Source organism: Crocodylus porosus, unplaced genomic scaffold (assembly GCF_001723895.1).
Source record: "Crocodylus porosus isolate Cpor-Errol unplaced genomic scaffold, CroPor_comp1, whole genome shotgun sequence".
In the NCBI taxonomy this organism is placed as follows: Eukaryota; Metazoa; Chordata; order Crocodylia; family Crocodylidae; genus Crocodylus; species Crocodylus porosus.
Genome location: NW_017728886.1, coordinates 195,384,245 through 195,409,597, shown reverse-complemented (window position 1 = coordinate 195,409,597; position 25,353 = coordinate 195,384,245). Strand labels below are relative to the sequence as shown.

Here is a 25,353-nt window from a genome sequence, read left to right as displayed (position 1 = left end):
AATCCTTTTATCTAGGGACTGCTGACAACAACAATTCTTTGTGTTAGGCACTAAATTATGTCTAGGTTGACTGGACTGATGGAGAATAGTTGTGTGTAGCAAACTATGAAATAGACTGTTACTTCACTAACCCCACAGGGCAGGCAATCTGTATAGAAGTTAAGGTGACTGTTGGCAGAATCACCTTTTGTGTGCAACTCCCCCAAAAGGGTTGCCTGCTGTTCCATCTTTGCTTGTTTAGGTGCTCTGGATTTCAAATCTCAGCTATGGTAGCATTGCTTTGGGATCTCAACTTTTAGCCATTTCTGATTTTCTGTTATTTTAGTGATTTGAGGGGAGTATACATTAAAGTCATAAACTACTGCAAGACCGTTTCAGGCTGGACATAAGGAAGAATTTCTTTATTGTCCGAGCCCCCAAGGTCTGGAATAGCCTGCCATCGGAGGCACCTACACCTACACCTGCACCTACATTGAACACGTTCAAGAAAAAAAATTGGATGCTTATCTTGCTGGGATCCTATGACCCCAGCTGACTTCCTGCCCTTCGTCCGGGGGGCTGGATTCAATGATCTTCCGAGGTCCCTTCCAGCCCTAATGTCTATGAAATCTGTGAAAGAAGCATGAGCTGCTTTTTATAAAACTATGCCAGGAACTCCATAAGGACAGCCTAGACCACTTTGGGGATCTGATTCTCAGTGAGAAAAGTGTGCTGAGGGTTAGTTTCAGGATCCTGTCAAACAAAAAGCAGAGGCTGTGGCCCCTGGGGAGTCTCCCAAAACTTGTGAATGCTCTAGGCCTTTGGGGGAAGGTAGAAACATTGCCCTTCCCTCACCCTTCACTCCTAATGGAAGAAGAAATGCTGATTTATTTTCTTTGCTTCTGTATGCCACTGACATTCCTATGGGAGTTCCTGCCCCCTGCCTCTTATAAAAGTGAGAAGAACTCATTCCCCAAATGGGGAAAATAAAGAAATCAAAACAGTTATGAGGAAAAACAATAGTGGATCCCACTTTGATCTTACCATGTAGGCATGGTGCACTCTGAGCTTACAGCCTGGACAATATAGGCTCTGGGCTACTGGGTAGGTTCTGGCTTGAGTCCCTGCTTTTGCATGGCTCCAGATGCCAGGAGATAAATGCTATTGCAGTTTGCCCTTCCCTTCCCTCCTCCTTCCACTGAATTGAGCAGTAGGGGAAAAGAAAGCATGAACAGTAGCAGCAGCACTTACCCATTGAGCTCTAGGTCTACTGGAAAGCAGGGGCTTTTGCAACACATCCAAAGGGGGAATGCAGCTGCACCATTGCACTGCCTCTGGATCCACCCCTGGCTTAAATATAATCTGTCTTGTTGTTTATACATACATGTTGTATAGAACTTTCTGAATTTTTTCCTGGTATGTTTACAAGGACTTCTTGTTGCTTTCCCCATTTGCTTGCATGATAGACTTTACAAATGACAAAAAAAAGAACAAAAGAAAAAAAAGAAAGGTGAAGTGAAAGGACACTTGCCAACAGAAGAGCTCCTGAGCTCATGAGATGCTTAGGGTGGAAAAAGGAAGGTAGCAGATTAAAATAGACCAATCATTGTCTGATTTACATCAAGCCACATCTATAAAATGTATCTATAAAAGCATCTGTACATGTATAAAAATACGCCAGTTCCTCAGCTGGTATAAATTGTCATAGCTCTGCAAATGTCAATGGAGCCACTGATTCATGCTAGGAAAATGATACATCATGAATTTATTAGTATACATGTGTATGTATGAGATATATGTTAGAAGAGAGTGAGCCAGATTCTATTCTGGGGTCATGATGGCTCTTTATGCTTTTGCTGCTCATACAAAGCGACCCTCAAATTAATATATATTCTGCCATAGAAGGATCACTTTAGGGCATAGAAATCCTCCTGTGGTGTACAAGGCAATACCTTGTACTGTTTTTCCTGCACTGTGCCTACATTAAGGTAATGTGGCCAAGAGAAGATGTCTAGCCAGGATTTTTCTCATTATAGCAAAAAATGTGTCCCACAGATAGTCAGCTCAAGATTAGAAAAACATTAAATTTTTTTAAGAGCCGTATTTGCAACCAATGTATTTGCACACTGTGGGCACGTCTACACATTCATTAATGTTTTGTAATTACGGCACATTAAGTTTAGTACCTGTCATTACAGGTACTAAACTTAATGCAACATAATCAGCGCTGCTGCGTATTAGCTCAGATGAGCTTTTTTTAGTGATGCATTCCTTGACCACCACTGAGAGTTCAGCCCACGATACATTCACTACTTTTAATTTTCAAACCAAAAATAAAACAGCAAGTATTTGTTATTTCAGAAGATATCATTTTCATGTGGCTTCATTATAACAAAATAAGGAGATTTCAGATCTTTAAATTAGCAAAGCCCTTCAAATATTGCCAAGCTGTCAGTATTTTACAGAATATACAAGTTAAGAGCCAGGTTTCTGTATTTTCCTGTTTTATATTTTTTCCCCTTTGATTCCAAAGACCAGTTCTGAATAATGAAAATCTGACTGCTTCATAGCTAACCTAAGCTGGTGTCCTCATACATTCCTTGCATAAAAAAATCAGAATAATATGTCTCATGCAAAATGAACAAGTCCAAATTAGTTTAGTTTGATTGAATTCAGCTATTATTTAGTATTGCCTATAAGGCAAATGTGAGGTAGTACGATGAAGCTGTCAGGATATGTGTATGTCTCCATATGTACATGGAGGAGAATTTTTGAACAAACCAGCAATATACAGATTTTCTTTCTTTTTTGTTATGGGATCACACACTTGTGATGGTTTCAAGACAATTCTACTTCCTGCCTATCTCCAGATTTATTATTTTTCAACTGTAGTGTGTCTAGAGACGGTTCTCTTCATGTAGGTGTTAAATCACTTATTCTGAGTGAATCACAACATAAGGATTAGTATGCATATTATATTGTTAAACTCCAGGAGAACAATCACTTTCTTTAACAATAAAGAGAAAACTTTTTAAATTATTCAATCTGTTCACTACCTTTTGAGCCTGGTAAATTACAGCAAAGATAGTGCATTCTTTGTAATTATTTAGCAATCTTTTAATTTCATTTAAATTAATTGTATTTTATTTATTTCTTGAAAAGAAGCAAACTTTCCTTCTTTAAGAAACCTCTGTCTTTACACACTATGATTTGAGGCCCAGCAGATAACTTATCAGTATTGACCTAGTGCAGTCGGAAGAAGTATCTAGCGCCTAGAGGCAGTAAGTGTTTGAGAATCCTAGGTCTACTCTATACAGAGCAGCATCCTGGAAAGGTAAATTGGCAGATAGGTGGATAGTTTAAACAAGATAAGCCTCTCCTCCACCATTCTTATTTTTGGCAAAATAGAAGCAATGCTCTATGAATACTGTAGGAAAGGTTGGATTGTGGGGGGGAGGTTTACAAGATTTTGCCTTGTTTAGTAATTTTAACAATATTGCTTTTAGCTGTTGGAGGAGTAGGAGTAGGTGGCTATTAGGTTTCTGACAAAGCAATTATGGCCTAGACACATATGCTGGGAGATGACCTGACATTTGCCTCTGGATAGTTGTCATAGCAGCAGCCTGAATAGAGCAGCTGGAGACGAGTGCCTGCTGCAGACTGGATAAAAGTTCTGCGCTAATGCAGTACATCTGAATGTTAATAAAAGTGCACACACATTGCCACTTAGTTGAAGTTACCAGTCCAGTGTTTCCTTTCATTCCTAAAGATTCAATTTTAAAGAAAGCTGGTTATGTTAATATCTATTTCCAGACAATTTGTGGTGCCATTCTCTGTAGGTAGCTTAGCAGTTCCAAGGGGGGAGCTGGGGAGGTGATCCTAGGGGGAAAACTCTTTGCACAAATTTATTAACAAAAGAGATGTCCAGCTGCTACAAACTAGGAGCAGCCTGTATCACCATTAAGAAAGGAATTATCTGTGGACAAATTATAGATAATTGTGAAGCTGCTTTGGAAGAAACTAATTTATATCTCAATAGCAATGAGGGCATTGGATCACTGTATCTCATCTTCTGCACCAAGGGAAAAAAAAGGCCTCTGATCCTTTGTGTTTTTTAACTGGGAGTCTGAATCTTAATGCTGCCACTAAAGCATAGGTTCTAAATCTTGACACTGAACAGCTATTTCCTGTATTACAGTACAGACAGCAGGAAAGGAAGAAGGGGGGGGGATATATATTTGTGTCACTGTGCATGTGTTCTCTTTCCTGATCAATGGGCACTGGAGCTCATGGGAGGAAGGAAGAAACAAATTGCAGGGTACTTAAAATGCCTCTTTTTATTGAGTTATTTATATTCTTTATTTTTATAACAAGTGCACATGTGGCCAATGGTACTTTGCAGAAAAAGAAAGCACAATAAATGCTCCCAGGAAAAGGTTCCATTTCATTTTTAAGGGGATGGTTGCAGTAGAGAGCTATATGAAGCTAAACTGCCCCAAAGAGAACATGAGGAGATGTTTTGCCTCAAGAAGGCAGAATGATTCCCAGAACTCTTTAGTATAAAAGGACAGTATGTATGCATGCCACCGTACTCCTCTAAAAGGACAGCTTATTTTCCCTCCTGCTTTACACACTGATCCACATCAAGTGCTATGCTGCAGGTGGTGGAAGCATTGCCAGCCACCAGCTATGTTGGTGGTTATTTATGTACCCCACCTCCAAAAGCAGTGCTCAGGGCTGCAACCCTGGTTATTACCTCCCCCCCTCTCAGTTGTGCTTGCTATCAATTGGTCTTGCCCTGATGCCAGTGCAAAGGGTTGTAGAAGCAGAGCTCATGTGCTATCTCTCATCACTGTTTATCTGTATAAGGAACAGCCAGAATTGGGATGAAGTGACTGACCTTTGATATGGCTTGCTCATTGAAGTTTGGATATAAAATAGCAATTAGAAAATTCTGATCTAGGAAATCAAAAGCAGCCTGTTAAAAACTGGCATCCTAACAAACACATTAGGCCAACAGGGAGCTGCAGAAGTCTCAACACCTCTGGAAAATCCACCCCCTGGCTTAAATTCAAATATGCATTCTGTCTTCTGGATAGGGTTTCAGGTACTTTATCTCATCTATCCAAGTAAGGCAGTTTTGGTCATTGCTCTAAAAAATAACATAGTGTCCTCAGTTTCACAGACACTAGCTGTTGATTTAGGTTTTATTCCTTTCCACTGCTTCCCACCTAATGGTTGTTTCACTTATAATTTGGTTTACAGTTTCCTTTGATAGATCCAAATGATATGTTTGAACAGGAAAGGCACAAAATGTTATGCAGGCACAGTTTAGCTAGACATGGATTATCCTTAAGAGATCCAGTTACGTATAATCATTGAGAAATTTAGCATTTTACCCACAAAGTAACTGCCATATTGTCAGGAGGAGGGATATAATCAGTATGCATTGTATGTTTAAATCCTTTAACGTTGATGGCAAAGCTTTGAGTCATTGCAGTGGTACAGGATAAGTGGTTCAGTTGTTAACATATACAGTTGTTATGAACTATTCAGCAATACAGACAAAAATATTCCCCAGTCCAAAGTATATTAAATTTGATAGGTATATTTGAAAAGAATAATTTTCACCCCATGCATTTACATGGCCTGGACACATAGTGAGACTTAAATGTGAACACATAATTTTTTTGCTTAAACAAAGATATTAGATTAGAAAGGGTATGGGTTTATTTTTTTGAATATTGTCTTTTTCTCTTTAAGGTTTTCTAGAGGAACTGTCACATAGCAGAAGCTAAGCACATACATTTGAAATCCAAGCTGATTGTTTCAGACAAGATTTTAAGGATCCAGAGCTGTAACAAGATAAAATTTGAAATGGTTTAAAAGTAATACATTTTTTTTTCTTTTTGAGACAGAGAGCTGAAGGATCAGAGCTGAACTCACGTAGCCTACATGGTATCCTTACAGCTCCTGCAAAACTTGTTTTCTTCCCCTTTTTTGTTTCAGGTCAGAGGAAACTGAACATGAATAATCTTCTCCCTGGTGTCTGGGGGGATGAATCGTGGGTTCTCTTTTCCCTTCCCCCAAACTGAGTAGGAAGAAAGGCAGACTTCTCTTCCTCAGCCTCAAAGAGAGTGTAGCCTTATCTTCACACAAACTTACACTGGTTTAGTTAAACCAATACAAATCTATGCATAATGATATCTTGATATGAGTGTCTTCTTTTGATTTAGTTTAAACCTATTTCTAAATGGGTTAAGAGAAACCAAAAAGAGGGATATCCTCACAGAATACATGTACATTGCCTTAAATCCACACCTTCAGTTAGGCCAGTTGTATAACTGAGGCAGGGACAACCAAGGCAGCAGTCTCCAGTGCTACTTTTGGAAGGGGAGCGATGCACAAAAATTGCCACCACTGCAGTGTGGCTGACCATGCTGCCACCATCAGCAAAGAGGCAGTTGACACTTTCCCGTGTGTTATGTCTGCCCTGGGCCTGGAGCTGCCCTGTTACATCTTTGAGTTAGGACATTACAATTCTCCACATAGACAAACCCTATTTGGCCAGACTGCTAATGCAGTAGTGGGAGGGTTAATTTCATCCAAAAATTAGGCTGTTGCCTCAAAAATAACTTAGAACTAATTTAGAACTAACCTTTAGGGCAGTGCACAAATGTAGTACTTGTTACTTATTGGTGTTTATTAATAGCTGCAGACCTAACAATGCCATTTGTGAACTGTCTTCCTAAGGCCAGAAAAAGTTTGTATTTTTTTGCCTCTCCCATAGTTTATTTATTCTTTTTTGAGGTTTTATTGGCACTCTTTTAAGAAAAGGAGAGGGTCATTCCCCAAGATATTACCTATTCATCAGCTGAATCTTAATTACAATGTAGAGAGCAAATGTTATTGAAACACATGGAAGTGAATTAAGCCCCAAAACTCCCCGATTATCAGGGCAAAGCAAAATCTGTACTAAGAGAATTTCTTCCCTTCAGCTTTGTTTTCTTCTTTCAGTAGCCAAATATCTTATTTCCATTAAACACATCAAAAAACTAACAGTTAATTTGTAAGGATTTTTTTTACTTCATAATGTAGAAGGCAGGTAATACCTGTGTTTGAAAGGAGACAGCACACATGAAATGCCTGGAAAGAATTTTAGTTTTCACAGATTTATAGTTCAAATTTTAAAAAGCAGACTTGAAATAGAGTAGCTACACATCAAACAGCTGTTATGAAATACAAGGCAAACCACTGTAGTGTATATAATTCAGTATGTTCATTTTATACATTAGCTATTCAAAGCTCCCCAATTGTTTTCTTACTCTGCAATGAATTTTACAAATGGGAACCAGCCTCTAAGCATTAAGCAGGATTTAATTCTGTTTAACTTTAGAACAGAACAATTCCAAGCTGCTAAAAGCAAACAGGATAAGCTTGGGAGGCACAGTCCAAATAGCAGAGATCCCTTTAAATATCTTTTTTCTTTAATCTTGCAAATTTCTAACTCTAAATGATTAATAGCTATGCCCATGTTTGAAAATAAGTAGTAGATATCAAATGCAGGCAGGAAGGTGTTCACTTCCTATTTTCTTTAGGAGAGGAAAAGCAACTTTGTTAGAGAGTTATCAATCAGCTAGTACCAGAATTCACCCATCAGGGAGACAGTCTATATACATTTTGCAATACCAAAAATCCTATTTTTCTTCTAAAAATTAACTATTTAACACACATACATTTTTATTTAGTTGAAACCAATAAAGTTAATAAAGTTCATGCAGCATCACCCTTAGAGTATTCATGTCAAGGCTGTCATCTTCTCTTTCTTAACAAAGAAGAATTTCATTCAGAATCAGATCTAAACAATCTAATCTGCATATTCCAACATATATAACATGAATACTCGAAAGAATATCTAGCTAGAAGAAAATCTCAGGCATGATAAAAGAGAACAAAGCTCCAGCCAATGTGGCAGATAACTCTGTCCCACAATTTTTAGCGCAGACCTTTTTAACAGTTATTTCTCCACACCCCCAAAGCTGCTTACTATTAATAAAATGGGCTGATGGTAATTGCAACTGTATTGGTTGCAGTGCTCCTGCAGTAAGAGATTGGAGTATGATGACCATACAGAATTGCAGTAATACATGCTGCAAAACTTGTGCAAGCATTGCTTCCCCCCCCCCCCAAAAACAATTTCTAAATATTTAAAATTTCTCTTTTTTTAGTACTGTGTCATACTCCCATTGACCACAGTGGAGTTATCCAGAGCTGTTCTACAGCAGCTGAAACCAAGCCCCACATATTCATTGCAAAATATACATATATTAAGTTTAAAAAAAAGCTTGTCAACTTAACTAGTATTGCTAGGATAAAACATCTTCATTTTAATCAGGCAGTCTAAATATTTCATTCTGTGATCTTCAGATTTACATATGCCATGTTCAAAAATGAATCACAGCAGAAGAAAGTTTGTACTAAATGAGAACAATAAACAAGGGGTGAGGAATTCTTCCTGCTTTGCATCCTTACAGTTCAGCAGGAAATACTACATTGTTGTCATCATGCATCAGTATCAGTAGTAAACTGATTCATCCAATACCATTTCCTGAAGGCAAAACTGTTCATGGGATGGGAAAAGATGACATTGTTTCAGTGGCTTTATTTTGCTTTCTGTTCTGAAGAAAGGTCAGATATTCAGACTCATCCATTTGTACTGCCCATACATTAGAAAGTAGGAAAACTGATCAGCCTCTGTCCTTTGCACACGCTTGTCCATTGCATAGGATATTGGCTTTCAAAGGTTTCTAGACCCTAAAACTGTGTCCTAAACAGAAATCTATATGCCTTCCCTATTAAATCATTGTCTTGCATTTATGTATGCTTTCATATTTGCAGTTAAATTAATTCTACTAGGAGCTGTATTGGAAACTAGACACCCTTATTTAGTGATTCAGCTTTAATGACAGCATAGCCATTATGTTACAACCACACAGAGCTGGCCTGGTGTTTTATAAGCTAGCTGGTTCCATATTTCCTTACTCATGCTACTGGAGATGCCCTGCTGTACAGAGGTGGCACAGAAGAATTAGTATTTTACATCTCTTCTAATCACTGTTTTCTGGCAGGCTTAAGGAATAAGTGCTGCAAGTCTCTTGTGGCTTTATTTACATATTAAACACCCTACAGCAAACACAGATCTCAGCCATGTCTGGGGTTACAGTCTCCCTTTGTCACAACAAAAAATTCCCAAAGCAATTGGATAAGGCTACAAGTCTCTACTCAGGACTAGTATAACAGAGCCTGCAGAACTAAGTGGGAAATTTTGCAGTACACTTGTCTCTATTATACCTTTTTCAAGCAAATGTGAATGCTGAATTGTACCATCAATTTTAAATGTAAATTATTTTTGTTTTGTGAGAAAATCAAACTAACTAATCAGTTTTCCAGACTTCAGCTAAGGAAGGACAAATTTTCTTAGATACTGTACTGATAAAGAAGAAGGATTTTTCATTTGAAAAGTTGTGGAGGTCATACTCTTTAAAATAAGCAAGCTTCTCCTCTTGTAATCTACTCCCACAGCTGTCCAGGTTACAGGAGTATCTCATTCAGGTTTTCATGACTGACCACCTACACTGACCTGAAAGTTTTTCTGAAACTGAAAGGTCAAAGAAAGGATATTTTGGTCATCATTTATTACAGTTGATAATGAACTGGCTAAAATGTACATTGATGTAAATGATCCTAAAGCACTTCACTTCCACTTGCTGCTTTCACCATTTTGGATTGACTTTGAGTGATCCTTCTGGGGAAAAAAAGATTTTAGAAAGTTGAAAGACTTCAGTGACAAAGAAAGGCAAGATGCCAGTAACACAAGAACAAGACTGAAATCGTGTAATGTGAAAATGCCAACATTTTTATTTAAGGTTAACTCACCAATTTTGGTCTGGAAATCAGATGTCATTCTCAGAAATGCAGAAGATTGAGGTCCACTTGCCATTCTCCTATACAGTGGTACATTTTTATTTTGATATTTTTGCAGATCAATCCCAAGGTTTCAGTTCTTGACAAACAGTAGCCCTGTATGTTGCAAGTGGCTGTTGACAGCGGTGATGTTGACAGTTCATTTTTAGTCTTTATAGTCTGAATATGAAAGGAATTTGCTGCCTTTCTAACCTGAAACTGTAGTGCAATATATTCTTTTTCTTGTTCTATAAGCTGTAGGGTCTTTATGCAAAATATTTACCACGTTTTTCCCTTAAAAATCCAAGGAGTTGCAGAGAAGAACCAAAGCTAAATATCTGGGCTACAGATTAAATAATGTAGCATGTTAGCTGTATTTCTTTTTGCAATGTTATGGCTGTCCCAGAAAAGTTTAAGCTATGGCTGAATTACAGAAGATTAGGGTTGGAAGGGATTTCAGGAACTCATCTAGTCCAACCCCCTGCTCAGAGCAGGACAAGTCCCAAATAATTCATCCCAACCAAAGCTTTATCTAGCCAGATCTTAAAAACCGCAAAGGATGGAGACTGCTCCACCTCTGTGAGTTACCTGTTGCAGTGTTTTACTACCCTCCTAGTGAGAAAATGCTTCCTAACATCTAACCTAAATTTCCCTTGCTGTAACTTGAGACTGTTGCTCCTTGTACTGTCATCTGCCACCACTGAGAACAGTATAGCTCCATCCCCTTTCGAACCTCCCTTCAGGAAGCCTGCTATTAAATCCCCTCTCAGTCTTCTCTTCTTCAAACTAAATAAGCCCAGTTCTCTTAGCCTCTCCTTTCAAGCCATCTGCCCCAGCGCCCTCCACCATTTTTGTTACCTTCCACTGGACTCGTTCCAATTTGTCTGCATCCTTTCTGTAGTGCGGGGCCCAAAATTGAACACACTACTCCAGATGTGGCATCACCAATGCTGAATAGAGGGGAATTAATCACTTCCCTTGACCTGCTGGCAACGTACCTAATAATGCAGCTCAGTATGCCATTAGCCTTCTTTGAAACAAGGGCACTGGTGTATGGAATTGTTCTGTCCTAAGTGCAGGACTTTGCACTTGTCCTTGTTGAACTTCGTGAGATTTCTTTTTGCCCAATCCTCTGATTTGTTTAGGTCACTCTGAAGCCTAGCTCTGTCCTCCAGCATATTTACTGCTCTCCCCAGCTTGATGTCATGTGCAGACTTCCTGAGGGTGCACTCCATGTCATCTTCCAAGTTGTTGATGAAGACATTGAACAGAACCAACCCCAGGACCAACCAGTTGGGCTCTCCACTTGATACTGGCAGTCAACTAGACATTGAGCCATTGATTACTACTCTCTGAGCCCAATGCTCTAGCAAGTTTTCTGTCCATCTTAAAGTCTGTTCATCCAGCCTGTACTTCCTTAGCTTGCCTGGGAGAATGCTGTGGGAGACCGTATCAAAAGCCTTGCTAAAATCACGGTGCACCACACCCACTGGTCTTCTGGTCTCGCCACATCCACAGAGCCAGTCTTCTCATCATAGAGAACAGTCAGGTTGGTGAGGCGTGATTTGCCCTTGGTAAATCCATGATGACTGAATCCATGATGACTGTTCCTAATTACCTTCTCTTCCAAGTACTGAGAAATGGATCCCTTGAGGAGCTGCTTCATGATTTTTCCAGGGCCTGAGGTGAGGCTGACTGGTCTGTAGTTCTCTGGATTCTCCTTTTTCCCTTTCTTAAATGTGAGCACTATGTTTGTCCTTTTCCAATCATCTGGGATCTCTCTTGATCACCATGAGTTTTCAAAGAGGATGCCCAGTGGCTCTGCAATCTCATCAGTCCTCAGTACCCTTGGGGGCATCCCATCCAGCCCCATGGACTTGTATACATCCAGCTTTTCTAAATAGTGCCTAACTTGTTCTTTTGCCACTGTTAGCTACTCACCTTAGCTATTCCTGTGTTAGTTTCCCCCAGCTGTGGTGCCTGGTGCAGTAGTCTGGGAGCTGACCTTGCCTACGAAGACTGAGGTGAAAAAGACATTGAGCACTTCAGCCTTTTTTGCCTCCTCTGCCACTAGGTTGCCTCTCCCATTAGGTAAGGGATCCACACTTTCCCTGATCCTCCTCTTGCTACTGACATACTTGTAGAAACCCTTCTTGTTACCCTTCACATCCCTTACCAGCTGCAACTCTAACTGTGCTTTGGCCTCCCTGACTTCATCCCTGCATACTCCTCCTTAGTTATATGTCCAAGTTTACACTTTTTATAAGCTTCCTTTTTGTGATTCAGTTTACTGAAGAGTTCCCTGCTAAGCCAAGCTGGTCTTCTGCCATACTTGCTAGTCTTCCTGTGCATTGGGTTGGTTTGTTGCAGCACTCTCAATAAGGCTTCTTCCAAGTACAGCCAGCTCTCCTGGACTCCTCTCCCCCTCAGTCTGGCTTCCCAGGGGGTCATGCCCAGGAGTTCCTTGAGTGAGTAGAAGTCTGCTATTCTGAAGTCCAGGGTCCTTACTCCACTGTTCTCCATCCTTTCTTTCCTCAAGATCCTGAACTCAATCATCTCATGGTCACTGCTGCCCACATTGCCATCCACTACTACATTTCCCACCAATTCTTCCCTGTTTGTGAGCAGCACATCAAGAAGAGCACAGCCCCTAGTTGTCCATGCCAGCACTTACACCAGGGAGTTGTCCCCAGCACTCTCCAAAAACTTCCTGGATTGCCTGCACACTGCTGTATTGCCCTCACAGAAGATGTCAGAGTGATAGAATAAAACCCTGAAGACTAAACCCCTGTCATGTGTACAAGCACCCTAAACGTATTGTTGTGTGTCTATTTAATTTGTTCAGACCCCACTGAGGTTAATACATCTTTGTCATATTTAGTAAATACAGATGCTAGAACAAACATCAGTAATAGGGTGTAATGAAGTGGGAACTAAAAATTAGAGACAGACAAAATCACATCCATTCCCTTTTCACAAATAAAATTACTATCACCGCTGATCTTACTGAGTTGACAACATTATTAAAATTAAAGGAGAAGTTTGCTCTCTATTATATTCCAACATATTATTCAGATATCCCAGCTTCCAGAATATTTTTCATAAAATTTAAATCCTAAAGAATTAATCTGATGTAATGAAAAACAGCATTTTGTTAAGCCAGTAGTATAGGTTGGGGCTGGAAATACAAAGACCAGCACTTCTCAGTAGAAGACCCAATTTTTAGTTCATAACTTTACTAGACCAACCTCTTGAAAGATATTTTCCATTCCAGGCTGATTTTTTAAATGGAAAATTTAGATCAAAACACTGCAGGCCTTTTCAAGAATGAAGCCACGGAAAATATAGAGCTTTGCCTATGTTAAAAATGTTGTTGGCTGTTTCTTTAAGAACTCTAGTTCCTCCATCCTTGGCAATGAAATTTGAAAAAATAGTCCTTGTGTCAAGAATGTATCTTTAACTATCCTTATGAAAAATCCACTGAAATTTAACAGTTTAAGCTAAATATCCATTCAGACACAATCATAAAGGACTTCATAGATTTTAGCAGCTAAATTCCCAGAAGATTCTGTCCTCGCTGGGCACTGCAGCCTAAGCCTGAGCAGGAGTTTTCCTGCAATTGCAGCTCTGGGCTACTGTGGGCCTTAAAACATATAGGTCTGGGCACTTGAACTGTCTTTCCTGTGCTCTTATGAGTTCTGTGTTTGACCCAAGGAGTATGAATTTGTATGATCTGAATGCAGAGGGGAACAAGAATGGTACCTCCAGGAGGGTAATCTTAAAACAATGACTCTCCATGGGATAATTAGACTAAAGGGTGACAACATGGGAAAAGGAAGATAACTTTGAGTTGTGCATGTTTGTGGGGGGCGAGTGTCTGGGTATGAGGACTGGGTCTGGAACCAAGAAGAAAGAGGATCTGAGAACAATGAAACTGGAACTCTCTGGATCAAGTGGCAAAGGAGAAAGAGCTATGGGAATGTTGAAACTGGACAAAGAACCTGAGGAAGGAAATTAGGAACCTGTGAGAATAGGGAAATTGGGTGGGGGGGCAAGTTGGAGACTAGGGCAGATGGCCTGAGACAAGATTAAGTAAAGGGATAGAGGATGTGAAGACTGAGACTTAATATGGAGGAGAATGAATCAGGGATTCTGGAAGGGTGAGTCTAAGATTTGGTGAGCAATGAGGCTGGGACTGGGATGAGAACCTGAAGATTAGAGAATGGGACTGAGTAAGCAAGGAAATAGGAGGAAGAGCTGGGATAAGAGAAAGGACTTTGGGGGAGAGGGGATGTGTTGCCAGGCTTGTCGGAAATCATCAGGAATGCCAGTGCCCAGTAGAGCACAATTCCTTTCAGAAAATGCAGTTGGATGCAAGATTTCTGTCTGCTCTTGTGCTGGGAAAGTGTCTCATCCTCCACTACTGCAGTCCACAGACAGTATGGCAGTCTGCCACTGCAATCAGCAGGGATCCAGGTTTTCCATTCCCCATGGGGATAATGGAGAAAAACATGGATTTTCCCCTTTACTGGATGAAAACACAGATTTCTCATTTGAATGCAGAAACTTGTGAAACTTGCAGTTTTGCAAAGAGCCTGCTGCTGTGTGCACTCCCAAAGGGCAGGGAGGACCTGTGACCCCCATATCTGTGCACAGGGCTGGGTCAGGCTGCCCACTGCAGGCTCGGGCTTCCACCCTGCTGCCCTCCCCCAGGGCCTCCGCAGCCCAGTGGTTGTGACTCGGTGCTGCAGGGAACAGTGGGGCCACGTGGGAATCTCCTTGCTGCTGTGAGCTCCGTGCTGCCCTGGTGTGGCATCCCCTGCCTGTGCGCCAGCAGTGAGGGACACAACCCCACGCCGCTGTCCCTGCTGCTGTTGCACGTACAGGGAATGTGTTGCTGGCAGGATGTGCCCACCCCACGCACAGATCTTGGGAGGCACAGGTTTCCCCTACCTCCCTGGGAGTGCACATAGTGGCAGGGAGCTGGCCCTACCTCCCATTTGAGCCCACAGTGGGCAGATAGCAGGTGGGGATGGAGCAGGCTCTGCTCCTCTGCAGCAGCCACCACCTCCTGCTGGGGGCAGCAGTCTGTGGACCTGGGTCCCTGGCCCCATAGCCCTGGCAGCTGGGGGCCCCCCCCTTGGGCAGGGCTGGGTGGGGCAGGGGGCTGAGGGTCGGGGGGCAAGGGGCACCAGCAGGGTTGAAGGGGCTGTGAGGGGGAAGGAGGTGCTTTTCATTTTAATCACAGATTTGGGGAGATTTATCAGAATTTGCAGTTTTTTTAAATAGGGAAAATCAGGATCCCTGACAATCAGTTTCTCTGTTAACTCAAATAGGAAACATCTGTACAAGGGATTTAAAGGTTTCAGCCCTTCTAGTGATCAGTGTGAGTGTCACTATGATGCCACTTGAAGGAATTCCTGGTTTTGAATTTGTTTTTTTAATGGTACATAAGAAGAACCCCTTTTTTAATGATTATTAAGGTTGTAAAGTCAGACACTCATGCTGGGAAATGACAGAAATTAGGTTTGCCCCTTTGTGTGAATAAGCTGTGATATGGTCTTCAGTTAGGGGTCACATAGCACCTTTCTGTAAACCCTTGACCTTGGGCAGTGCTTAGGATGGGCCTGCCTTGGAAACAAACTGGGGTGGTTTAGATCAGGGCTGTACAACTGGCGGCCCATGGGCTGCATGCAGCCCACAAGGGATTAAGTTGCAGCCCCCAGTCTGGGAGCATGATGCACTGTGGGTGCAATATATCTGCAGCATGCAGCCCTCAGCTGCTTAGAAGTTGGACAGCCCTGGTTTAGAGAAAAAGATTTATTTGTATGAGCCTGTTTCATTTTTTGCAGGAGTCAGAAGATAAGTGTATACAATAGGAGATTTCAGGAAGGGGCAAAGATGGGGCCCTGGGCAAGTTTGTCCAGAGTCTGTGACAGAGTTCCTGTGTGATTTTGGGCAAGTCACATAAACTGACTTCTCAAGTATGTTCACTACTTAGGTGTTCATCATTTTCTGGGTGCCTACTGGAGAACCTAACTGTCTGATCTGCTTACATGCTGATCAGTTCCAGCTGCAGCAGAAGTCAATGGAAGGTATACTTTGGTCATAGAGTGCCATATAATGTTATATCTTCTAAAAAAAATTGATCTTGGGTATCTTAAATTGAGTACTCAAGTAGATGCTAAGGAAATATGTTTGACTTTAATCTCTCTCTTCATTCCCCATCTGTAAAATGGGGAGAATAATACCACCTTATCAGTCAGGGGAACTGTTTGACTTCATTAACATTTGTGAAGCACTACATGTGATAAAGATGAGCACCACAGAAATGCCCACGAGGCACTTAATCTTTCTGACTTCAGAACAGTACTACAATAAAGTGAAGTATATGCAGCCTGTGTATTAAAGCACATTAAAGTTTATGTGGCTTTTTAATAAGTATTTTATGTTGCTCAAAAATGAGATGATGCACGTGGTGGGTTTGCAGCTTGTCTAGCTGTTTTAATACTAATCTGCATTTAGGTTCTTGTAACCTCAAAATGGTGTTCTAGAAGAAATATTTATTGACTGTAGTAACAAGGTATTCTCCCATTCAAACAGAAAGTTTCAAGGAATATAAGGCAACATTTTCTATTTGTTTTTTTCTCCATTTTCTACTTAATTGAAAAGATATTCCTTCACCCCTGGGCACTTAAAAGCTGCCAGCCTAGAAATTAGACATTTTTCAATCTGATAAGTAGAACGTTTTTAAAAGCACTAAACTGAACACATTCTGTCATCTTCATTTTATTTAGGTATTAATATTTACAGACTTAGTCATAAAAGTTTTTATCAATTGTTGGTAGGCCAATATCACAAGTATGGGGTGTCCAAAGAGATGTAAAAACCCAGTAGGGACCCATACAAGGTGATGTGTACTAATCTAATCTATAATAAATATTGAGTCACTTACAGATTCACTGCTCAAACTATGGCTGCAAGAGACCTGTACACTGTTAAGACAAAATATCCATCATGCATGTAGTGGTTCCACAGGTGCTATTACAGCACACAGATCACAGAAGCATCTAGCCATTCACTCTCTCTGGGTTTTATACTGGTGCCTGTTACTATAGCATGTGAGCATCTTACATGCAAAAATCAATGACTACAGCAAAGTATTTGTTGGAAGTTCATAGTAACACTTCTCCACCTTGGGGGTTAAAGGTCACTCTATGGGAAGATTATTGTGGCTTTTTAAAAAGATTTTATTAATTCCCTTTGTCCTTGGTGGTGATGATCAGCATTACAAGTGTCATTCTTATTATGGAAAGGCTTTGACAAAGACATCTCTGCATTGTATCTTCTTAAGACTTAGGAGAAGCAGTTGTGAAGCAATACTCTGTGGCATACATTTTTACAGTTTCTCAACCGCTACCTGTTCAGTGGAACCATGCAGGTTCTGCTCTGCTTCCGAACTTATGCACACACAGATGATTGGAGGAAATAATGTTTGGACCACCTTCTTGTGAACATTATTTTCTTTTAAACTCTCCTTTAGCTGTTTTGTATTTAAAACACTGAGGTTTTCCTTGTAATGTACATTTGATAGAATATAGGTACATTGCTTAGAGCAGGTGTGTCAAAGATATGGCCTGTGGAGCCCTAGCATCCAGCCCCCTATGCTGCCTCTGGGTCTCAAGTGGACCCACAGGAATCACGTGTTGTGCCAGATTGCCCTGCGTGCCCATGTAGTGCCTGCTCTGGCTGCTTTAGGAGCATGCTGCATGCAGCACCCATTCCAGCATAAACCTGCTTCAAGCCAGCCAGAGCAAGCACCATATGCAGTGCAACCCTGGAGGTCTGAAGTGGGCACTGTATCTGGCATGGTCTTTGACTGGCTGCTCTGGAACATGCACCACCACAGCACCCACTCTGGGACACGCATTGGATCCAGCATGGAGTGGAAGTGCACTGGAGCAGGTACTGCATGCACCATGGTACTGGAGTGGCAAGAGTGGGTGCTGCATATAGTGCAGTTCTGAAGCAGCTGGTCCAGGACCACACTCCACACAGCACCCATTCCAGGGCCACACTACATACAGTGCCTGTTCTTCCACTCCAGGATGCACGCTGGATCTGGCATGGAAGAGATGCACATTGGAGTGGGTGCCATGTGCAGTGCAGATCTAGAGCTCCAGGATGCAACACCTGCTCTGGGGCACTCATTGGATCTGACATATGGAACCAGCCCCATGCTACTCATCCAGCCCATGGAAACAGATGGGTTTGACACCCCTGGTTTGTAGTATAGTATCCTTTACTGGTTTCTTAATTTCTTCTGTAATTAGAAATGTGAATACACAGGCAAGTTATTGCAAAGTAAAAAATCCCTCTTTCATTGAGGGCTAAGCTACTGTGGTTTAGTATTCATTTACTGTGGGGTGTGAGTACATGCACAGAATACCTGATATGCTGCAAATCTCCATCTTTGTTTAACCCATGGTAACTTCATCCTGTGCCCACACTAATATCTATGCTTATGCTCCCTCTCTCTCAAGAAAAACTGTCAGGGGGATGATTATATGAAGCACTGACGTATGCTTCTGTTTTCTAAAACAATTAAATAACTGATATTTCAACTTCACATTGCTTCCCATTAAATGTGTTTATTAAAGGTATAACCAATTTAGAAAGGGTTAATAAATGTTTTTAAGTTGTATAAACAGGTAGTATATTTTCTAGATGGCTTTGAACAATCTTATAATCTGTTGAACTCTAATAATTTGTTACAATTGACTAACCCCTTAATAGAACCCATACTAATCCTTGATTAACTTTTTCTAACTTGTATTAACTTTTTCTTTTTCTTTTCCTTTATTAACTTTTTCAACCTGTTTTTCTGTTTTTCTAACTTTTTTCCTAACGTTTTTCTAACTTTTTCTAACCTTTTTCTATAAATGTGCTGTCAATATATAGTGCAGTCCACGTAAACTATTTAATATGCCTTTCATTGTGTAATCTCTGTACATCGCAACTAGTCAGCACTGGGCAACCCGACTAAAAAGAAAAAATCTAAAGTGCATGCAGTGTTCTGTATTTGTAAGCTATACGCACCTTATTGCTCTAAAAGGCTAAACTTATTTTTTTATTTCATGTTACAATATGTGCAATGAATCTAAATTCAAAATGAGACAAAAAGTCTTGCCAGTTTCAACAACATAAAAAGGCCAGTTTCATTGCTGAAGCAGGCAGAAATGGAATTGTAAGGAGGTACAGCCAGCAGCAGGTAGGCAGCAGTTCATAGACTGCTTGGCTGGAAAGCTGGAGGACAGCTGCAACTGATGATGAGTGAAGAAGAGTAGAGTCACAAAAGTGAGAGCAGAGGGTTAAAAGCTGCAGGAGCAGAGTGCAGAGGAGAGGGAGGGAAGGCTGTGGTGCAGGGGAGAAATACAGATCCTGAGTTGCCCCCTCAGGGCCTGAAGAAAGATGGCAGGTTTTAGTGTGTTCTGTTTGGGTTTGCACACTTACTTGTTTGTTTTTGTTTCTATGGGCAGTGCCGTAGCAAGGTAGGGCGAGCGGGGTGACCGCTCTGGGGACCAAAGTGACGGGGCACCAGCAGGCACTGCCCAGCTGGGGCAGGGCATGGGACAAAGCCACAAGAGGCTCATTGTCGGGAGGGGGGCGTGTGGGGATGGCAGCAGGGCAGCTCTCGCTGTTGCATGCACTCCTGGGCAAGCATGGGGGGGGGCGTGTGCTCCCCAGATCCGTGCACGGGGTGAGGGTGGGCTGGCGCTGCTGGCTTTACCCTGGTTGACAGGCTTCCTTGCCATGGTACTGTCTGTGGAGACAAGTTTTCTCCATGACAAAATCAACTGGCTGGAAAACTAAAAACTCAGAGCTGACTGGTCTTGAGAAGGGAGCTGAGGGAGTGACCTGCTTACAGGAATTGTGCCAGTTTCTTATCAATTGTTGTTAGTTTTAGTCTGTTCCAGCATTATTTCATTTTATCTGGTTAAATCAAAGGGCATCTGACCTTCCTGTCGTGTATGAAAATTGTGTGGCCCCATCATTTTGTCTTTAAAAATATATGTGGAAGTTGCAACCTCTCTGGTTTCAAAAGCATCTAAGAACTGGTTCCGATGCAGGCAGATTAGGGTTTTAATCTTTCCATGTGGGAATACAAAGTGATGCACTGGCCCCCAGCTCTTTCTGTTATGTTACCAATATAATTGAAATGGAGGTTAGCCCACATATATTTAGGGATAAATAAATGCAAATTTTTGGAAAATAGGGTCCTATTTTCTTACCCAGCTATTGAGTTCCATGTCTTTTTCAAGGTGTTCATAGGCCTTGAATATTCCAGAGTGAATAACTGAAACAGTTCTATATTCTGGGTTTTAGACTTAATTTGGTATAGATGTATGGCAGAAAAAGTGAATGAAAGTGTGCCAGGAATATTGTTTGTGCCTGAATGGAATAGCAACAGTCGCAGAGTTCTGGACCTGTACTAAGTATGTTTCATTTTCACACTTTTTAAAAATCAAAAATAACTAAACTAATTTGACCCCAGCAGTCTTTCCTGCCTAGAGCAGGGGAGCTGGACCCGATGATCTCATGAGGTCCCTTCCAGCCCTAAACTTCTGTGAATCTGTAAAGAGGAAGGAAGAGAAAAATATCTGTCAGGTATGAATTAGATATACAGCAATGAATATGGGAGAAATACGTATGTCAAAAGTGAAACAGGGTCATTCATCCAATGTACAATTGGAAGAAGAAAGGAGGATGAAGTTATTTAAAGCAATCTAAGTCCTCACTGGGTCTAATGAGATCCTTTCATTGGATGTAATGGGAAATGAATCAGGTCCTGGTGCATCTGAGTCTGGAAACATCATCCAGTTTTGAAAGAAAGAGATTTCCCATCAAATCAGAAAAGAAAGTGTCAGTTTTGTGAATTTATGGAATGGTTGATGTTTTAAGTTTGGCAAGAAATATATCCTTGTTCTCTAACTTACTAAATATTTTTTCACAGAAAATATACATTCACTTGTGTTAGAGACAGCCATAGTCTTTGCTTCTAAATAACTTACAATGCAACTAGTATATAAAATCAGAAACCATGTGTGTTAATCATTCAAATTATTCCTGAACCTTGCTGAAATACAGCAATCGCAGCTGAATTTGCGTGAAGTACTCTGCAGATGTATACTGTCATCTTAGTCACAGAGGGCTAGTTTAGGTATCTTTACTAGCTCACGGAAATCAGCTAGACTACCCAAGGAGTTAAGTGTTACACATCCAGAATGGTGGAGCCATAATTAGACTGAGAAGAAAACAGAAATGAAAAGGTACATAATGGCTTTAAAAAAGATAAGTGCCAAATAGAAACTAAATCAGAGTTTCTCACACAATGGTCTATGAAGGTGCTATTTGGTAACATGCTGCTAGTTCTCCTTTTTCCCAGCATCAGATATTTCCACTGTAACTTTTCTATGTAAATAATTGCTCTTATTGCTGTAGGAATGTTCTGTGGTCACAAATGGTGAAAGGTGGTCCATGTAACAGTAAACAAGTGGACAGGTAGTGCAAGACAATCTCTCTAGCTAAATGTGATCATACTATGCAAAAGTTTGAGAGTCCCCAAGCTAAATCCTGCCCATCCTCATGCAAAAGTACTTAAGAGGTAGACAGTTCCTTCCTTTTCCTGTCCTTGTGACAGGGTATTAAGCAGAATTTGCAGATTCATTGGAATCTGACAGGTTGCACCGTGCGTACTTCTACTATGGCCTCAAATTTGTAATCTCTGTCAACCGTGTGCCTTAGCACCTCCGGCACTCCAGTCCCCATTAGGCAGGTAGTATGAGGGGACTGTATGGTACAAAAGCTGTAGCATACTATTGAGCCCAGATGAGTTACTGACAGAGAATGCTGGAATGATTTTAAAAACAGCTATATGGAGCTACCCATGAAGGAATGGGCACAAGGTGTGCCTTCTATACAAGGTGTGCTTGCTAAACTGGTCAGCTCATTTGCTCATGCCCATATCTTGCTTTAACCATCAGGAGAAGAGAGTACCTCCAGCAGGTTCTCTCACCACCCCACAGTCAATGAATATTAAATCACAGTAGCTTAGCCCTCAGTGAAAGAGGAATTGTTTACTTTGCATTGTCCTACTGCACAAAGATTGGTTTGTTCCATATGTAGATTATATATTCATATATCTATATATTTATTTTTGCTGAGGCTACCCATTCTGCTGGCCCATTTGTGTAGGGGCAGTAACAGCCCTTTGCATAGTTTCTCGCAACATACCAGACATATAGTAATTACATTTTTACCCTGCTGTTACCAAGCATCCATAATGCTGATGCATCTATGGAATATATCAATGCATTTTATAGTGGTTGTTATAGCAAGAAAAACTGATTATTTGCATCAGGAGGGTAATTTTTTTTGTACCTGAGAGCAGTCACTTGCTCCCAGTTCCTTCCTGTTTTGGGGGGTTTTTTGGAATTCAGTTTTGAGGAAGATTTCAAGTACCTTAGGATAATGACCACATCTTGTGTGTATGGATGGTGCTGAACACATTTGGGTGTTCAAGCACAATACAAAGAAATAAATAATAATAGTGCATGTGGGAAGTCTGGGTCCCAAGCTATTCGTATTTCTTTTCAGGTAGAAATCTGTCAATTGCAAACATGTATGTTCTTGTTCTGTATTTATTATCCCATTGTGGAAGCCATGCACGGGATTTATAAATAACATTAAAAAGCCCCTCTGGTTCAAGTTGTAACGCAATAAATAATTTGGTGCCTTACAATGAAATATTGTTTTTTTTCAGGATGAGACTGCTCCAGCTGACAAACAATATAAACAAGAGCCAGCCCAGGTCACTTACTCAACATCGGCTGTTTCCAGCACACAGGAGGTGTTGTACATCAACGGAAATGGGACCTACAGTTACCATAGTTACAGAGGGTTAGGAAGTGGGCTGCTAAATCTCAATGATGCTTCTAACAGTGGTGAGTTTTCTTATGTATGTGTGTGTTCGCATGTTTGTGCTTCTGTCACTCAGTTGGCTGATTCTTAAGGCCCAATTCCACAAGCACTTAAAAAAAAAAAAAAGCTTAATTTAAAGAAAAACCCCCCCAAAACATCCAACAACAGGTTAGATCAACAGCTTATAGCTATAGCTTTAGTAGGACCTACCCCATGAATATATTGCCTCTTAAGTGAAGCACAAAAGGTGCACATTAGTGTTTTTGTAGTTAGTGAGTGAAAATAAGGTAGCCTCCTTTCTAAAATGTAGACCTAATTCTCAGCTGTTATAAATCAACTGGGTTCATTGCCTACAATAATTTACACCAGTGAGGATCTGGCATAACAGGTGTTAAATTAGTAATTAACATTTCTATTTACCATTGTCTAAAAATAACGTAGAAAATTGTGCCACCACAAAGGAAAGGGGGGGAAGGGAATAGTGGTGTCATTTCTTTCACCGAGGTTTCTTTCTCATTACAATAGTAAACAACAGTAGCAAGCAATGAATTGTTTGTTTGGAGTCGCAAAAGCATTGATTTAATATGAATACAGAGCATAGGAAGCGATTTACCCTTTGTGGTAATAAAAATTATACTCTTATCTGTCAGTCCAAAGTGATCACACTGAAAGGCTGGGGATTTCTGCCTGCACTTCTGTTCTCCAAGAGGAGGATTTAAAGAATGTCTCAGAGGACAGGGATTAATGGTCTTTTGTCCTGGTTGATCTCTCTCTGGATGAGGGGAGTGGTGCCTCAGGTATAAAAGAAAAGCAGTGTTTTTAAAGAAATTAATGATGAAGGTCTTTCCTTGATTTTATGCTTGCCAATCGGTTTTCTTGATCATTTTCAGAGTGTTATCAATGCTATGGGGGCTACTGCTTGTACAGATTTAGCAGAATGTGATGTTCCTACAACATGCAGGCATATTCTGTGCTTAGAAATATCCTCTGTCTCTAAAACTGGTAAAAGAGTTGTATGGAATTTTTGAAAGGCTTTAAAAAAAGACAGCATTTTAAGCTGTCAAAACTCTTAGACTTAAAGTTGGTAAATTGCAGTTGTAATTGTTTCTGCATACACAGAAGACATATTTAAAAACACATATGCTGTAAATGATCTCTGATAGAATATTTTCATAGGAGTAAGACACCCTGTAGAAAGCTGGAATTCTTAAGTATATCTCTCACCTTTTCTATTGCCTTTTTAAATTGTGGGCACAAGGGGATTGATCCATTTCTCACTGAAGGCAGTGGATGCCTTCCCATTAACTTGGACAAGAACAGAATTGGGCTCATAAACAGTTAGCCATGTCTTATTACTCACCCGAGGCCGCCAGTGCTGTGCTGTTACACCTTACATAATACTAGATTGTTATAAATTGCTACTGGTTTTGACTGCTCTCGTCTTCAAGCTGTTTATAATAGAATACATTTCCATTATTTCCATTTTTACTGAACTACATCACTTGGCAGAAATATTCTATTTGACTTCAGTAGGCAAGTTAAAAATTAGATGAAGTTGTCAACACCCCTGTTACTTCAGCTGTTGGTTGTGACTATAAGCTTCCTTTTTATTATTCTCTCTCTCTCTCTCTCTCTCCCTCTCCCTCTCCCTCTCTCTGTGTGATTTTCAGGCTCTTTACCACAATTAACAACCAAGTTGCATTTTGCAACAAACCAAGCACTGGTTGAAACTTTCCCAGTACTACACAGCTGAACATATCCTAGGAACCAAGCATTAGTAAATCCACTGGAGACTAGTTTCACTGTGGGATGCTGCTGCTCCACCTCATGTGCAGTCCCAGTGGATGCTCACCTTCTGTGTACTGAATCTTCCCTCCCCACCCCACCCTCCACCATTGTGTGTCTTGTACTGAAAGGTGCTTTCTCATTTCCCCCGTTCCCCTGAGTGGCTAGCAAACCATTTCTCAAATCTGGTGTAGACACATACTTAAACAGACCCTGGCACAAGAGTGCCCACCCCTTCACTAAAAATAATTAGGCTTTTTTCTCTGGATATTGCTCCCCTAAGGATATATGCATGTGTACAGCTGGTGAAATAAATCACATAATCCAGACCCATTTCTGAAATCCTCTTATCACAAGAAATCTGGGCACCAGAGTTCAGAAACCTAATGCTACTGTCAACAATCTGGCTAACTATTGACCTGTATCCCATCTGCCAACTTTAGGGAAGGATACTAAGAAGTTTTTGTCAGGGCAACTTTTGCAGATTCTTGATTCTTCAGATTTCTGTGACAGCAATCAGTTGTGTTATTGGCTTGGATATTTGGTAAAAGCTCTATTGGCTGCATTACTCCTTCTGATAGTGGAAGAAGCTAATTATTCCTTTAGACATTTGAGACAGCTGACCATGAGATTTGCTGACTTGGT

At 40.7% G+C, this 25,353-nt stretch overlaps 1 protein-coding gene across 3 annotated transcripts in view; it reads left to right on the top strand.

The window, feature by feature from the left end:
- The window catches only part of NOL4 (nucleolar protein 4), a 281,954-nt gene that overhangs the window by 240,617 nt on the left and 15,984 nt on the right, over nt 1-25,353 (top strand). For all 3 annotated transcript variants that reach the window (XM_019547639.1, XM_019547645.1, XM_019547653.1), the window contains one exon: nt 22,766-22,946. In XM_019547639.1, the coding sequence (XP_019403184.1) occupies nt 22,766-22,946 (181 nt within the window). The remainder of the gene's footprint in view (nt 1-22,765; nt 22,947-25,353) is intronic.